Below are 16,603 nucleotides of genomic sequence, written 5' to 3'. Positions count from 1 at the left end.
GAGACAGAATGGGCTCCTATATGTATTTTTCACCCGAGGTCCTCTGGTATATACGTGGGTGTAAAACTAAATACGCTATCCTTGGTGATATGGTTAATGTTGCTGTACTTAATGATGGAGTCTAGATTATTTTCTTGGGTCAGCAGTGATAGGGTCAAATTCGTTTGTTCTTGTTATTGTTGGTAATACTGTCGCTTGCCATCACAGTAGTGAAGGTTTGACTCAAACTCGGTTACTAGTGTTGGCTGTCCATTACACTAGTGTCATTGTGGTTTTCTGTGTACACTCAAGACTGATGGTCCCTCTGCCTTACTGTACTAAAAGTCATCAATTGTGTCCAGTTATCAACCTATCAAGTAAGTAGCTGTGTCTGGTGGCTTCTTTGTTACTTCAGGAAATTTATCGAGTCTCTTGATTTGTGGGTCATAATTTTTGTACGTGATCGTTTTCTTGTTTACTTATTTTACCGTATATATGTTTAGTCTCTTCTTTGCAGCTCTAATTCCCGTATCCCTCCAGGATAATCCCAGGAATTTACATCATTTGATCTAATTCTGTCAAGGTGTTTGTATAGAGAATTAGTCTTGGAGCAAATAAAGGCATTTAGCTGCTACCCTATCTAACAGTTGGGCAGAAGTTAGGACGATTGAATCCCTTATAAACTTGAAGCAACTTTAGTAATGTTGTGGAGATGTGTGGCTTCCATGACATGTTAGAGGAAATGGTGAGACTTAAATATTGTAAAACGTTTCTTGTACTTCATAAAAATCATTCTTAGACCAAAGTCACAGGCTGTTAAGTAATTCAGGTGGTATTAAGTAGTTGCCTTCATAGTTCGGCTTAATGTGAAGAATCATTAGACGATTTAAATGATATTCGTGAAATGTAGTATTAGAAACGCTTTAATTATCTGTATTCTGTCAACAATTACCTCGTAAGTATTCACATTAAACGATTTATGGAGGATCAATATATATAATAAGTAAGTTTTTCTTCTTTTTGTCAATACTTCACAAAGCTTCTCGCCACAAGGTTTCTGACATACGAGGCTCCATGTTGTAAATGTTGAGCCATCTATCCCCGACTCCTCCTCTGTAGCAGCCAAGAAGTCTTCACAGTCCCTCTTGTTATATCCTTTATTGAATTCCTTTCTTAGTTTCGTACCCCAGAGACATATCTTCACTGTGCTATCAAGGAGGTGATATATTAGGTCTGTGTGTGTGTGTGTGTGTGTGTGTGTGTGTGTGTGTGTGTGTGTGTGTGTGTGTGTGTGTGTGTGTGTGTGTGTGTGTGTGTGTGTGTGTGTGTGTGTGTGTGTGTGTGTGTGTGTGTGTGTGTGTGTGTGTGTGTGTGTGTGTGTGTGTGTGTGTGTGTGTGTGTCGTAAGGAAGTGTATATTATAGTATAGTCCACTGAAATTATGTGTTTATACTCTACAGTTCCTTGCTGGGAGATTTGTATCGTCTTATTATACTTCCGTGTACAGTACATGCTATTTATTACTGTACTGTATACACTGTAATCAGAAAGCTATGTAATATGTGGCATTACAGTTAAATGTGTGTGTGTGTGTGTGTGTGTGTGTGTGTGTGTGTGTGTGTGTGTGTGTGTGTGTGTGTGTGTGTGTGTGTGTGTGTGTGTGTGTGTGTGTGTGTCTCTTTAGCCCTTCTACAACTTGGCCACAATATATTATGTTTTATTCCTAGGGCTTCACATAACCTAACTTCACCCATCTAATGAAGATGATGATGATGATGATATGTTGATGATGATGATGATGATGATGATGATGATGATGATGATGATGATGATGCATCCTTCTAGAGTCACTGACAAGACAAATAATGTCAGTTTATTACATCAGCCTTACAACTATGCCTCATTAGGAGTCAATGCGCTAAAGTTCTGATAATGGCGACGATTTCAGTAATGTGGCCATTTTTCTGGATATCGACAATGTTCACATGTTAGGTGATTATCGTGCTAGAACCTGTGTCGTGGAAACTCTGTATTTATTAGTGAAATAAACATATCGTAGTGTTATTAAGTCTGTGGTTAATGTCTTTTTGTTTATTGACTGTTTCTTAATGAGCGGTGGCCGAGTAGATACATTGCTCCCTTCAATGTCCTAAGCGTCAATAGTTTGCTCAAGGGGGCATTCCTAAGTCCACCCAGCTGTTAATGAGGAAATGAAAGCGGTCGGGTGCAGTGCTGGCCACATTACTTTTGGGAACCACTTTCTTTCTTTTTTTTAATCTCTGAAGCTATTTGGTCGGCAGCATCCAAGACAGTGGTCCTATGTACATGACTAATTGCTCAGTGTTACGTGACTGACTGTAGCTTCAGTGTCCTATTCACTTAGATACTTTTCATGTCTATTTTCCTTATTGTATATCATGACAGATCAGTTAGTTGTTGTAATGGGCTGGGTTTTAGGTGGTGGTGGTTGGAAAAGTGATAGGTTTGGTGGTGATAGATGTAGTGATGGTGAGAGGAAGGAAGGGGAGGTAACAAGCCTGTTGGTAGTGGTGTTGGGGTTGGGATGGGATGTGGCGGGCCTGTTGTGATGATAGTCGCGGTGGTGATTGTTGTCGTGGTTAGGGATGGTGGTAATGGTGGCGGCAGAGGCGTAAAGGTGGCGATGATGATGATGGTGGCGGCAGGAAATGGTGGTGATAATGGTAGTGGCAGTAGGAAATTGTGGTAGTAATGGTAGTGGCAGTAAGGAATGGTGGTGGTTGCTGTAGTGGCGTTAGTGGTATAAGCAGGGAGGACTTTTAACTCAGGTTCTCAGCTCATCCTGAAGGAGGAATTTTAAATGTCAGGAAAAAAATATTCCTTACTATATATTATGCAGGTCTTTTGGTGATTTTTTTTTCAAGATAAATATATTAGAGAACTGAAGTGGGTTTTTTTTGTGTGTGTACTATGTGTTCTCTCCCTCACCCAGCCTCCGGTCGTCGTCTGAAATCTGAAATAAAATTAAGTTTAGGCAATATAAAATCACTTACCAGAGTTTTGACTTATGTGAAAGAAGAAATAAAAGTTAACTTTTCCCATCCTCAACATTACGTTAGAAATATGTTTATTAAATCATTCACAATCGCCTTTCGTATTTCATGGTGGTTAGAGCAGACATATCTGACGTACAGTAATTTATATATTTTGGATCACCTGAAGCTCAGACACTTCAGCTTATTTTACCTGAAGATTAATCACCCTAATGCTAACCTAAACCTAATCTAACCAAATTTGACGTAATGTACCTGAACCTAACCTAACTTATCCTTATAAAAGCTGGGAATGTTGTATAGATTCCGTAGCTACGTCACACCTGAGCAGTTGTTTCATGTTTATAAGGGATTAATTCGTCCTAACTTAGAGTACTGCTCTCTTATCTGGGGTGGTTCACTCACTCTCTTTTACAGGTACTTTAACGGGCAATGATCGGTGGCCTTGGCATCCTCTGTACCGCCGGCAAGGCAATGGGCTCGTAACACTCGTTTTGCCCGTTGTGCCCACTGTTTAAGTGTGCATGTCTGTCACACTAGAATAACCTGTTATAGCAGTTCTTTCTTTCCTCACACAGTTTAACTGTGGAATGCTTTGCCTTCGTCTGTGTTTCCATACTCTCACAATCTGTCTCGCTTTAAAAAGCTGTAGGTCGATGAACTGTGCCCGGGTGGACTTCCCCCCCCCCAAAAAAATCCTTAATTACATCCTATCGTAACTTAACGTAATCAAACTAACCCACCCTCCCCAGTCGCGTTCGGTGATTAATCTTCATGTGAAATAAGCTCGGTTGCCTAAACTCCAGGTGATCTGCCAAACATTTTTTTAACAAACGGTAAGCTAATGACAAATGACTGTTAAAAGCTTGTTGTGTCCTGCCCCTCATATACGGTACCAGACATGTCGCATCGTTCACACTCAATTTCCATTTTTCTCCAGTTGCTTGTTTGCGTCATTAAAACCCCACAATCCTGCATTCCCTCTACTGCAACATTCACCATTGCTCCTTAAATACAGTAGAGTAAGAAACAACTCATAAGATAGTAAGTTATAATGACCAATTTGTATCTTAACAAGTAACAGTTCATCTTAATTTAGTGAAGTAAGAAACAACAATGTTAATAATAAACTATACTCTGGAGGGTTAGTAGTTGATGTTGTGTTATCTATGAAGTGAACAATTCCCTTGGAGGACGATAGTGTCAAGGGATAGACATAGTTTCTCTCACGTGTCTTTGTGGAGGTAACATAATGACAGTCTTTTAAAAACACAATGGTTGGCTAGTTTGTTTTTTCGGCTTCTGTTTTATATGTTTGTCAGAACGATGGATCAAGATCAAGTTGGAGAAGAATTTTTTTTTTTTAATCTGATTTTCCTTCAATAATCACAAGTTAAAGTCAAGTCATAAACATAAAAAATCTTCAAAGTTCTTTTAACATCCTGTTATAACCCAGGTAGTGACGGAAACTTTCACGGATTGAATTTTGTGTCGTTACATTCGTCAAGTTGTGACTGATCGCTCTACTGGTCTCTTGTTTCAACTCCGAGGCAGATTTTGGCAGGATGGATGTTGTTGTAACTTATGATGCTCTTGTTGTTGTTGTTGTTGTTGTTGTTGTTGTCGTTATTGTTATCCATGTTTTTGTTTGTGTTCTTGTCATTGTTGTTGTCGTTGTTGTTGTCATTGTTGTCCTTTGTAAATTTTTTTTACGGGGATTAGCCCACCCGGGCACAGGTCATTGACCCACATCAGGGCCTGGGAGGCGAAAATGTAATAATAATAATAATAATAATAATAATAATAATAATAATTCATAAATTTAAAAAAAATACAAAATTAAAAACAAAAATAATAATATACTACTACTACTACTAATAATAATAATAATAATAATAACTAATAATAATAATAATAATAATAATTATTATTATTATTATTGTTATTATTAATGTTAATATTTGTTATATATTATTTATTATTTATTATTATTATTAAAGGACCATAAAGAAATACAAAAATGAAAAAAAAGATCAATAGTGAGAAACTTATGTAAGTTGTGTTGTCAATAGTAAGAGCAACAATTGAGACCCTGCAATTGTGTGTAGATGAGGCAGAAAGTCAGATCAGCAACCTGGGACTTGGTCACAATTTTCGTGATGCCATATGGCAGCAGGGTCTACCATTAGACAATACATTGTCCAATATCTTCCCAGGCGGGAGTACCTCCCTGTTTGGCAGCTGCCTACTACCTACAACGTGTTGTTGTTAGTGTTCTTGTCACCTGTTCTTGCTATTGTTGTTGTCGTTGTTGTCCATGTTAGTGGTAGTGTTCTTGCTATTGTTGTTGTCGTTGTTGTCCATGTTATTGGTAGTGTTCTTGCCATTGTTGTTGTTGTCGTCGTCATTGTTGTTAATGTTATTAGTAGTGTTCTTGCTATTATTGTTGTTGCTGTCATTGTTGTGCATGTTATTGGTAGTGTTCTTGCTATTGTTGTTGTTGTTGTCCATGTTATTGGTAGTGTTGTTGTTGTTGTCCATGTTATTGGTAGTGTTCTTGTTATTGTTGTTGCTCGTGTCGTTGTTTTCGTTATTGTTTGATCTGATGTAATGTTAAGTTGTCATCATCGAAGACCGTGTTGTAGCATACAGTAAATACCTTGGCCGGAAGGGAGCCACAGTGATACTGGTGAAGGTCACTCTGGTCTGCTGGTAGAGGCGGGATTTTTTCCTTCGCCTCGTTCATAGTTTATTTTCATATTATCCAACTCCTCTGTAATGTCCATCCCATTACCTGCTCATTGACGTTTATAATTGGTAACTAAGCCTCATGTCTGAAGCGGTAGACGGACAATTCGTCGTGGGTCTATTGAATACTGTGTTATATTAAATTTAAATCATAATGTCTTAATTTTGGAGGCGATGAAGCCATGGTTAGGTTAGGTTTATACTGCACCTGTGAACAGGTATCCTAGAACCGTCTAAAGCGTCTTAAGTAGTATAGTGATTCCTCTGTGGTTTCATTGTCAAGATGTTTCCTTTGTTCTGGAAGACAGTCGCCAAAGCTGCTCCGTTCTCTGTCAATGTGGTGTATGTATTCGTGTATTCATTTGTCTTAATACTAACGTTCTTCCTTTTTAATTCATGGGAAGGATGCTGTGCCTAAAAGCTCTTCTGGATATTTTCGTAAAAGCTTTATCGTTGAGCCTTAAATACAAATAAGAAATTCTAGCCTGGGTTCTTCACCACCCACAGGCAGACGTACAGCGGCAGATCATTTGAAAATTGAAGAATGAAAAGAACGCATGGAGGAAGGAGCCCCGAGGGGAGGGTTACAGGAAGAGTTCTGAACAAAAAGCAAAAATGATGAGGACTTCCCCTGTTACCCGCTTATAACACACTGGGAATATTATTGAGCCGTGAACCAAATTACTCTACCTCCTGGGCCACACGGAGGTACCCGTCGTCATCTGCATAATTTACACCAATCTGCGTTGTTGAAGGCAGCTTCTCGCCTCCCTCCCTTACTGAATGATAGACCAGACAGAGTTATATAGGAACGCCAGCGACAATCATTTCTTGAATTACGCACCGCACATGTCTCTATAAATGGATTATTGAAAATCTGGCTTCGTATTCAATAACATCACCATGTACGGTAGATCACAAGGGATATATACGGCACTGTACTCTACCTTTGACAACAGTAGTATAAGTCAATATGATCTTCCTCGGTGTGTGGTGTGAGAAGGATGTAAATGTACCGGGAGATATATGACACCTTTCTCTTGTTCTTCAAGGAGTAGAGGAATATTGTGAGGAATGTTCAGTGCAGTCTCGTGTCAGTTCTGTACGTGACACACAGTACCCGACCTTAAGAATACGGTAGACAGAGGTTAAATTAGAAGCAGAGTGTAACCTAAATTATCTTAAGAAATTTTATCTTTTATTACCATGTTTTTTCGTAATCAGCTTTTTATTTTCACTTATTTATTAGTTGTTTTTTTTTATTGATTTTTTTGTGTTTTTCTCCTTCATGCAGTGTCAGTATGTCATGCAGCAGTGTCAGTATGTCATGCAGCAGTTTCAGTGTGTCATGCAGCAGTGTCAGTGTCTAGAAAAATTCCCTAAATTTGTTTTAATCTAACTATATCCACAAATTTTAATAAAAGACAAATTTATGAGCATTCTACTTTTGTTTTTGTTTTTTGTTGTTGTTACCTTCATGAGCTTCCAATGCTCATACACACGCTTAACGTTGTATAGAGATGAGTAAACACAGAATATTGATCAAACGTTCCTCACTGTTTACACACTTGTTCAGCCTCCCGCCAGTAATAGGAACTGTGATTTAATTTACACATAAAATATTTACTATTTCATAAACATAATTACTGGGTTAATATAAATCTCCAAACGCCTGTTAGTAAAGCGTTAATTCATGATGAAAAGCCTCTCTCTCTCTCTGTAGCCATTCTGATTACTGTAATATATGTGTGTGTGTGTGTGTGTGTGTGTGTGTGTGTGTGTGTGTGTGTGTGTAGTGTGTTTGTTTGTGTTTTTGTTTGTGTTGTGTGTATGTGTTAAAGTTCGTGCAGTATGTATTAGCTCTTAGCCCTCCGGTTACGTAAGCCAAAAATCGAGCAGCACTCAGACTCTTTGAAAACAAAAATCATTAAAAATTCCCTCAATAGCTGTGTAGTGATATCTGAAGAGCTTAAATATGTCATACATGTCATTAACAAGGTATAAACAGCATCACATTACAATACATAAACTTGTCTTCTTTTATATCATTGAAAATTTATTATTACTCTCCCTTACTGACACAACATTCTATCCTTAACACCTGAAAATACTTACGCTCTCATGATAATTGAAATAATACATTACAGAATTATTTTCATATATCCGGATTATTTTTTTTTTAATTTCCGGTATCTTGTGTGATTTTTTTTTCAGATATCCGATATTTTCGTAATTAATCGACACATATCAGATATTTGACACCAATAGTTATGTGTGATGAGTGTTGATATGACATCAGCACAATGTATACTGGACACTATACTTACTGCATGCATGATTATGGGTTGGTTTATGCACTGTAAGTGTGATTCAGCTGAGTAAACTGCCACATTATAACACAACTCACTATAACTGACACAACTCTCTCTATGACACAATTCACTATAACTGACACAACTCATTATAACTATGACAACTCATTATAACTATGACAACTCACTATAACTATGACACAACTCATTCTAACTATGACAACTAACTATAACTATGACACAACTCATTCTACCTATGACAACTCACTATAACTATGACACAGCTCATTCTAACTATGACAACTCACTATAACTATGACACAACTCATTCTAACGATGACAACTCACTATAACTATGAAACAGCTGACTATGACACAACTTACTCTAACCATGACGCTATGAAATATTTCAACTTTAATACAATTCATTTCAATTGTGACAAAATTCACTATACTTTACTGACTTTTGAAGGAACTTTTACTAGTGGGCCATATTTTCATTGGGCATACAGTATATTTACAGAGCATACAGCATATTTCCATTGGGCATACAGTTTATTTACAGGGCATACAGTATATTTACAGGACATACAGTATATTCACAGGGTATACAGTATATTTACAGGGCATACAGTATATTTACAGGGCATACAGTATATTTACATGGGGCATACATAATATTTACATGGGGCATACAGTATATTTAAAATGATCTACCAGTAAAAAACTTGACACAGCATACTTAACATTATCTTCATACAGCAATACAATATATCGTATGACAAATCACACTATACTTATGACACAATGCACAGTCGGGGACAACAGTTTGCTCCTCGTGGTGAAACCGAGTCACGGGAATGAGTCTACGAACTAACTTACCCTAACTGTTGTATCTCGATTGGGGTCGATACTGCTTCATTTTTGGGCGAGTTCGAACTTTTGACCCGGCTATATAGTTCCCCCCAAAAAATATCATTAGATTTCCGTCGCTAAAATTTGAAACGCTGGACGAAATGCTTTGATATGATCCCCAGTGCATCATCATAAGATGTGGTACGACCGCTCTCCATATCAGCAACAGCTATAGATGGAGGGAAGGAGTCGTCCTTGTAAGGCGTACTAGATACTTCAATATAAACAAGGAATCCATTAAGCTGTGTCTCGTGCTGGGTAGAAGCAATGCATATATAAACAAACCACTGACTGGTGTCTACAATAACACTGAAATGTACATTAAATGAAGTGTTTCGGAACATCATAACTGAGACTGAGACAGACCTCAGAACGGACATTTCATCATTTCGTCGTTATACTAACGGAGTTTCATTCATACTGTTCCACAATATTCCTGCTCACGATATGTTTGATTTATGAAGAGTAGCTAAGTAAATATTACTTGATATTAGTGTGAACAGCTACAGCAATATACATTATATCGGTCTACATGGGATCTGCCATGTTAATGATATGTAAATTGCATTGGTTTAACACCGAAATAAGGTTTCAAATCAAGGGATTTGCAACCAACCTAGAGTAAGACATTTGTGGTTGTAAGTTTCAGTGTGGCTGAAGTTGTTTCATGACGCCTGACCCATCGTGATACTGTGGGTTCACGTCGTGCTATCTCAGTGTTACGTATACCCCCGTTGTGAAGGGCAATAACAGCACCTCTCACAACTTGCGATGTCTCCCTGATAATTCCTCGCTTCATTAGATGTAAAATCCCGTTGATGACTGGCATGGTGTTGGTGTCCATTTACGACATCCACTCCGAGTCCTGTAATATATGATCTGAAGCCGTTCAGAAACAGGTCGAGAAACATTGCTCGGAAGCCTCAAATCACATTACGCTTCCCTACGTGTTCCTCTTGTCTGGTAAAATGATGCATGGACACCTCAGACTCGCCTCCACGTATAAACTTGACAATAAAATGATACATGGAGACATCACTCGTGACCTGGTCTGACGAGGCGGCTTCAGCTGAGGAAGTGAACCCTGGGGAAATCAACACATGACACACTGTTGGCCCTTGACGTTCACCCCAAGAGTCGCTCCTCCACACTCTTACCTCTTTGGGTCAGATTTATCGGTCCGGGCCCCTCTGTCGATGTAATGCCTACTGGGATGTGCCGGTAAAAGTGTTTGCCACTGGGAAAGGAGTATATTTAAATGTCCCATGCTCAAAATTACTAGGACTGGGGTAAGATAGAGTATATGTTAGTGCCTTGAGTGCAGGGTTACCAGTAAAAGCCTTAGAGAGGAGTTGGGGAAGGAATGTGCCACCGGGTATGTAAGTCACCTGTTGGGGGTAAGAGCCTGTTTTGTTGGCCATCATCCTCACCACTCTTAAATTTCATCCCACTATTGATAATATTTAGTGCCAAAGTAAAAATTTTGCCCACCATGCTGCAATATTCATAAAAATTAGTGATATTTGAGGCCTTTATTACACTGTAAATCCCCTATGTTAAGAGGTTGAAGAAAACGAACGATAATATATTATAACGTAGGTATGGTTACGGAGTGGTTATCGTATTGGACTATCACTCCATTAGCCACGGGTTTGAATCCCCAATGAGGATGCAGTGTGTGATTGATGTCCAGCTTGTTCACTAGATCTACACAGACCATAGGAGGATATACACCTCTTATATCTTACTCTATACCCGAGGGCCAGAGCTTCCTTGGGTATAATGAAGGCTGGGATGGTCGTTGAATACCAGCTGATACAGGAGTTATTGCAAGGTATTGTCTATATTGGTGGTGCTCAATACTTGACACTTCATGCAGGAGAGTGGGAGCGGGGCGGGGATAAGCACTGCCACTATAGTGAATAGGTGTTTCCGTATGGCATTTTGTCTGAAGGATAATAACCATATGACAACACTGATTAATTGCTCGATGATTTAGCTATGAACCTGGACACAGTTTCTGAATAAGTGGTTTGAAAATCTCTTGACCTGAGACTTGAGACTGAAGGAAGGTGGTGCTGGGGTAAAATAGGAAAGATATTTAATTCGATTTTAGTCGAGTATAAACCCATCAGAACTTTAATCCAAAATACATAACCTAACTCAACCAAGCCTTCTTAATCATATCAGACCTAATCTTGGCTACTTAGTCCAGCTAATCTAACCTAACCTTACCTAATCTAAGCTACCTAACTTAACCCACTTAATCTAATCAAACCTTTCTAACCTAACTTAACCTTTATATTAATGGGGTTCTGTGGTCTCAAGGTCATGTGTTCTTGGGATCCATATTCTGGGGTACCATGTTCCACGGTTCCATGCTCTGAGGGTTCTATAATCTGATGGTTCTGTGTTCTGGGGGTTCCTTTTTTGGGGGGTTCTGTGAGCTGAGGGTTTCATGTTACGTCAATCTCTGGAGCCTAAGGATTATAGCATGTAACCCACCAGAAACCACTCATAATAACATCATAAGATAAACTTCATTATTAAATTAATAGGCAACATAAACGTTCTGTCTCAGCTAAAGATAAAATCATATTTCTATTTGTTATCTTGAAATCAGTAACCTAATTTAATGAGGTATTTTTAATAGATATTTTCCACAACTACCAGACACAGCTACCACCAGTCTTTGTTTAACTTTCTCATAACATAATGCGTGTAAAACATCTCGAGTAGAAGTTGTAAGTGATGGAACCAACAGTGACTTAAGGACAGTCAGGCGGTTGCATTTATGAAAAAAAAACCCCACCTTACCCTAAAAAAATTCCTACAAAAGGTTTCTCAACTGTTTATTGTAGTATCAGGTGTGCTTAATAACATATCACACGTCTACCACAGTCTGACCACGAGAAAGGTCTAATTTTTAAGATGGCGTCGAATAGCCACCAAATCCTAAAAATGCCTGGTTCACAGCCCTGATAGTGGACATTTATGTATCGTTGAGCAGTCAATGGGCCCTGGATTTCAGTCTCACTTCGATGTTTGGACAGACTTGGTGTGGTGTTATTTTAGTATGTCTTTATTTTCGACTGGGAAGCATCATCAATTGGTCTCTCTAGCAATGAGAGTTGATGAGGAATAATGTTGAGAGGTGAGGTTCGTGGCCTGGCACTATAAACCTTGTTGTTATAGCTAGTTTACACAGTCTTAATGGTACATATATGTTTATTTACTGATATTATGTTAAACTTGTATTTTACTCTAATTATCAAGTCTTGCTTAATAACTGACAACCTACCAAACTGTTTGACTGAACTGACTTTTGCACCATCACAAGTTATACCTGGCATTATATCTTTAATAATACGATTATAGAAAATATATTAACCAAACTGTAGTTAATCTTAAGCCCAGTTTTGTCATTTTCATCACTCGCTGTAGTTTCACTTTTTCATAAATAACTTAATGTAATTAGCATCAAACCCTTTGACCTGCACCCTCTTTGTGTCCTCCTCCTGAATATTTTGTGAGCACCTTACATACACAGGCAGTTCGCAACGCTGAACTTGTGGAGGATTGAAAAGGGACTGTGTAAAAATTAAACGAGAAGGAAAGGGTCCAAGGGGTAAGAATAGAGGGAATGAGAGAGTATAAAAGGGGGTGCAAGTTATAATGAGAAGGTAAGGTGTACGGTCCCTGGTGCATGGGTTCACCTTCTGTCCAGTAAGAGACGGCGGACAGGGGAGGAACAACGTGGATTATTATCGCGTTGGGTATAAAGATATTTTTTGTGGGGGTTAATATTGTATTCATTACTTATGCTTCCGTTAGCACCCTCACTTATATGATGATTAAATTACTTCAACAATGGTATTAGTATTCATGTTTCATATTTAAACTCAAGTATAAGTGTATTTTGAACCTTAATGCGTCAGTCTTGTTAACTCCTTCGCTACGGGGACGCTACTTTTATTTAGCAACGGCAGACGATTTTATTCAGTAGAGAGAGAGAGGACCCCGTACACAAGGGGTTAGTAGATTATCTCCCCTCTTAGTTTATAAATGGTTGATGGTCACTCCTTCTACCTCTCTGTCGTATACATGTCACCAAATGGTAGTTCTGGAAGTCTTACAACTCCTGTCAAAAGGAATGTCTATATTGCATTTCCCTGTCTATGTATAGGAGAGTGTAACATTTAACTCATTGTAGCTGAAGTTCACCTACCCTAACCTAACCTACCCCAACCTAACCTAACCTAACCTAACATAACATAAACCCACGGAAGATGTTTTTGGCTCAGTGGGAACCATTTAGCTGTTTCGCTTTTCATTTCACCAAACTGTAAATCATCCAAGTGACGTTTATCCTGCGCCGAGATTTCTCCTGAGAATGTTGCAAATTTGTACAGTATTTTCCCCATTCAGGAGCTTACACGGTGCAACATCTTCTGATATAACTTAGGTACTTGGCTTAGGTAGACTTGTTGCCTTGTGTTTCAAAGGTGTTATGTGCTGAACAGATTATCTAATTATAATACAATTTTGTTTACACCTGATCGCGGAGGACTGGAGATTCACCATCATTATTCCATACCTGAACATTAAAGCTGTTAGACTCGTAACCTCCTGACCTTAACCTCTCGACCTTGACCTCCTGACCGTCACAGAGAATAAGTCTTACTACAAGAAACCAAGTTACATACCTCTACCTTGCTATTAGAATTAATGAAAAACGATAAGACATACATAATAATAATAGTGGTTGTTCCCTCGTGTAACGAGGATGGCCGGCCCAAGGGCCACCTAGGCGTGAATTTGTTTAAGAAGTAGAAGCTGTCGCCTACACAACAACCACACACTGAGTTAACGAGTTGCATGACCCGGTGTCAAGGAATAGTAAGACCGGACAACTTGCCAACTGCACTGGCTAACCATTACCCTGGAATACGATCCGCAAATCGATTAACATCCGGGTTCCCAATTTCTGCTGGGTAGATAGAGGCAAATGGCGTAAAGAAACTTGCCCATAGTTTCACACTGCCCGGACATCGAACCTGGGTCCGCTCGCTTGCGAGGCGAACCTGCTGACCATTACTCCACATTACATACATACATACATAAATACATACATACATACAAACATAGAGAGATGAACTGTTTAGTGTCTGAGTCAAAGGTATCAAAAACCTTACATTTTACACATTAACGATATTACTCATGACACACACACAGGACACACTCCGAGGGGCACCATCTTAACATTTTCCGGTACATAATACAATATAAAGGCACCTGGAGACGGACTGAGGCAGGAGAGTTGTATACAAAAAAAAAAAACTATATTGATTACCGTTTACTATAATATGAAATAAACTTTTGAAATTGAATTGAACTATATTACCACTACACTTGATCACCATTGTATTCATATTTTAGCTTCATGGTTTAAAAAGGGGTCTAAAGATCACCCGGTCAAGCAACCAATGTGGTAAACAAACGGAGTAATCACTGAGTACCTCTTGGGGGCTTCTCGTGGCACCTGGAGACGGGGTGAAGGAGAGTAGAGGGAAAGATGGATTGAGCAGCAAACATGATAGATAGCAAATGGGATCACCTGAAAAATCATCGCCCCAGCTTATTTCACCTGAAGATTAACTACCTTAATGCTAACTTAATCTAATCTAAACCTATTCTATTCTAACCTAAATCTAACCTAATATATCCTAACCTAACCTCATCCTCCCAAAATAGTTTTAGGATGGTTTAATCTTTAGGTGAAATAAGCTGGGGCGATGATTCTTCAGGTGATCCGTAAACCATGTACATTGTACAGTCCCCTTCACTAGTGCGTTTACAGGGGGTCGTCAGGTTATGTGTAGTGTGGCAGCGCTGTGTTTGTTTACAACCGGCAGAAGGAAACTCAAAATAGTAAACATACATTGGAATCTAAGTAAAACACTATTAAATCAAATATCTCAAAGATAATGATTTGTGGAAATTTTATATGACGAGTCCCTGTAAACGCTCTAGTGAAGGGGACTGAACCTACACTCACGATATAAACATTTTTTTTTTCGGTCATATCAAAATATATTAATATGAAGGCTCTAATATTCATCTACCCTAACAAGTAGAGGTTTTATGTTCTTGGGATTAAATAGTCTTTCAGTGTATAGACAAAGTGGTTCGAATAAAATAAATATATACTCGAACGCTGTAAGTAAAGAGCTACCTAGGTTGTTGTAGCAGACTAAATAGGCTATGGGGAGTAAATGTCCTTGACTGTACTTAATAAGATGCCTAACCTAACCTAACCTAAACACGTAGTTGTATATGTGAAAACTAGTTCGACCCTTTGAAGGTACTGTACAGGTGATATAGACTGCCCTGACATGCCTTCCGTCTCTCTACTGTGGCCAGCACTTTGTACACTATACTGTACATAATACGCTACTGTCCAAAGATGTCCTTCACGGTGCCTATTGTACACCTCCTGTAGACCTATCAATCACTAATATAGGTTCCAGGTGCATTTTATATTATGTAGCTCACTGCCCTACACCACCCCTCCCCCGACAGTGAGTATAAAGGGTGCGCAATAAACTAGCGTCCCCGTGGCATAACCTAAAACTACAGTAGAATCTATTTTGGGATATTCGTGTAATTTCTCCTGTATGAAGGAAAAGGTACCAACAAAAAGAAAAATAACGAGATGAAACTTTCTCTTTGCTGGAAAAGTTTTTTTTTCTTTAAGTTCCTATATCAGTGGAAGATGCTGTCAAGTGTCACGAAGAGTTGTCTTGGTTAAGTCTTTGGTTGAGGCATGTTATTTGGTCTGGTTAGGTGGCGGTACACGGACAAAAATTCATTGGACTAAAACTCACTGGACAAAACTCACTTGACAAAACTCACCGGACAAAAATTCACCACCAATATGCAAAAGGGGATAAATAGCTACCAGATCATCAAATCGGTTCTTGAGACGTTTATGAAGGTCCTGATAAGTCCTTTTGACTCTTCGTGGAAGGTTGGCCCCCCTGCTGCCTCATGTGTTCACCAGTGCTTCACCCTTCAGGCTACTTTTAACCAGCTGCGTGGATGAAGAATTCCAGCTCTCATTTGTTGTTTGTGTGAGCCTCGTTATTTAGGGTGACGGTGTACACATTGCAGGTGGGAAAGCAGATGGTAGTCGAATCTGACGGAAGGTACCAGCCAGTAACATAATGTTCTCTCATAATAAAACAGGACGTCTTCCAATCTTTTAGCTTGCCTTCCTTCGAGAACACCATACCCTCCTCTACCTTCTCTAGTGGGATAAGTACTCGCCCACACGTGCCACAAAACAATTTACAATAATCATTCTCACGGTAGTGGTTTACAAGGCCAAATTATTACACTTTGTGGCAGGTAGTTTTTGTTAGGTGAAAAACAAAAACTCCCCTGGGTTGTGACGTATGGACCAAGAGTGCTTGTCGCAGTCTAAATGTCATCTGTATCTTATGGTACAACCTTCATAGGGTCTGGCACAAAGCCGAGCCTCTTACAAACATCCAAAATACTCTGGAACTTCACCATATAAAGAAGCGTCCTTCCTGGTAAGAATACAAACACAGGA

At 39.0% G+C, this 16,603-nt stretch overlaps 1 protein-coding gene across 1 annotated transcript in view; it reads right to left on the bottom strand.

Annotated features, from left to right (window-relative positions):
• Positions 1 to 9,062: 9,062 nt before the first annotated feature.
• Positions 9,063 to 16,603, bottom strand: part of LOC121862047 (basic proline-rich protein-like) — a 40,163-nt gene continuing 32,622 nt past the window's right edge. The window contains exons 4-6 of the mRNA XM_042359979.1: positions 11,283 to 11,432; positions 10,143 to 10,222; positions 9,063 to 9,294 (exon numbers count right to left, since the gene is read on the bottom strand). Of these exons, the coding sequence (XP_042215913.1) occupies positions 9,063 to 9,294; positions 10,143 to 10,222; positions 11,283 to 11,432 (462 nt within the window). The remainder of the gene's footprint in view (positions 9,295 to 10,142; positions 10,223 to 11,282; positions 11,433 to 16,603) is intronic.

The sequence above is a fragment of the Homarus americanus genome, unplaced genomic scaffold (assembly GCF_018991925.1).
Source record: "Homarus americanus isolate GMGI-L3 unplaced genomic scaffold, GMGI_Hamer_2.0 scaffold25013, whole genome shotgun sequence".
NCBI lineage: Eukaryota > Metazoa > Arthropoda > Malacostraca > Decapoda > Nephropidae > Homarus > Homarus americanus.
The sequence above is the reverse complement of the archived record's forward strand: the minus strand, read 5'-3'. Positions and strand labels throughout refer to the sequence as shown.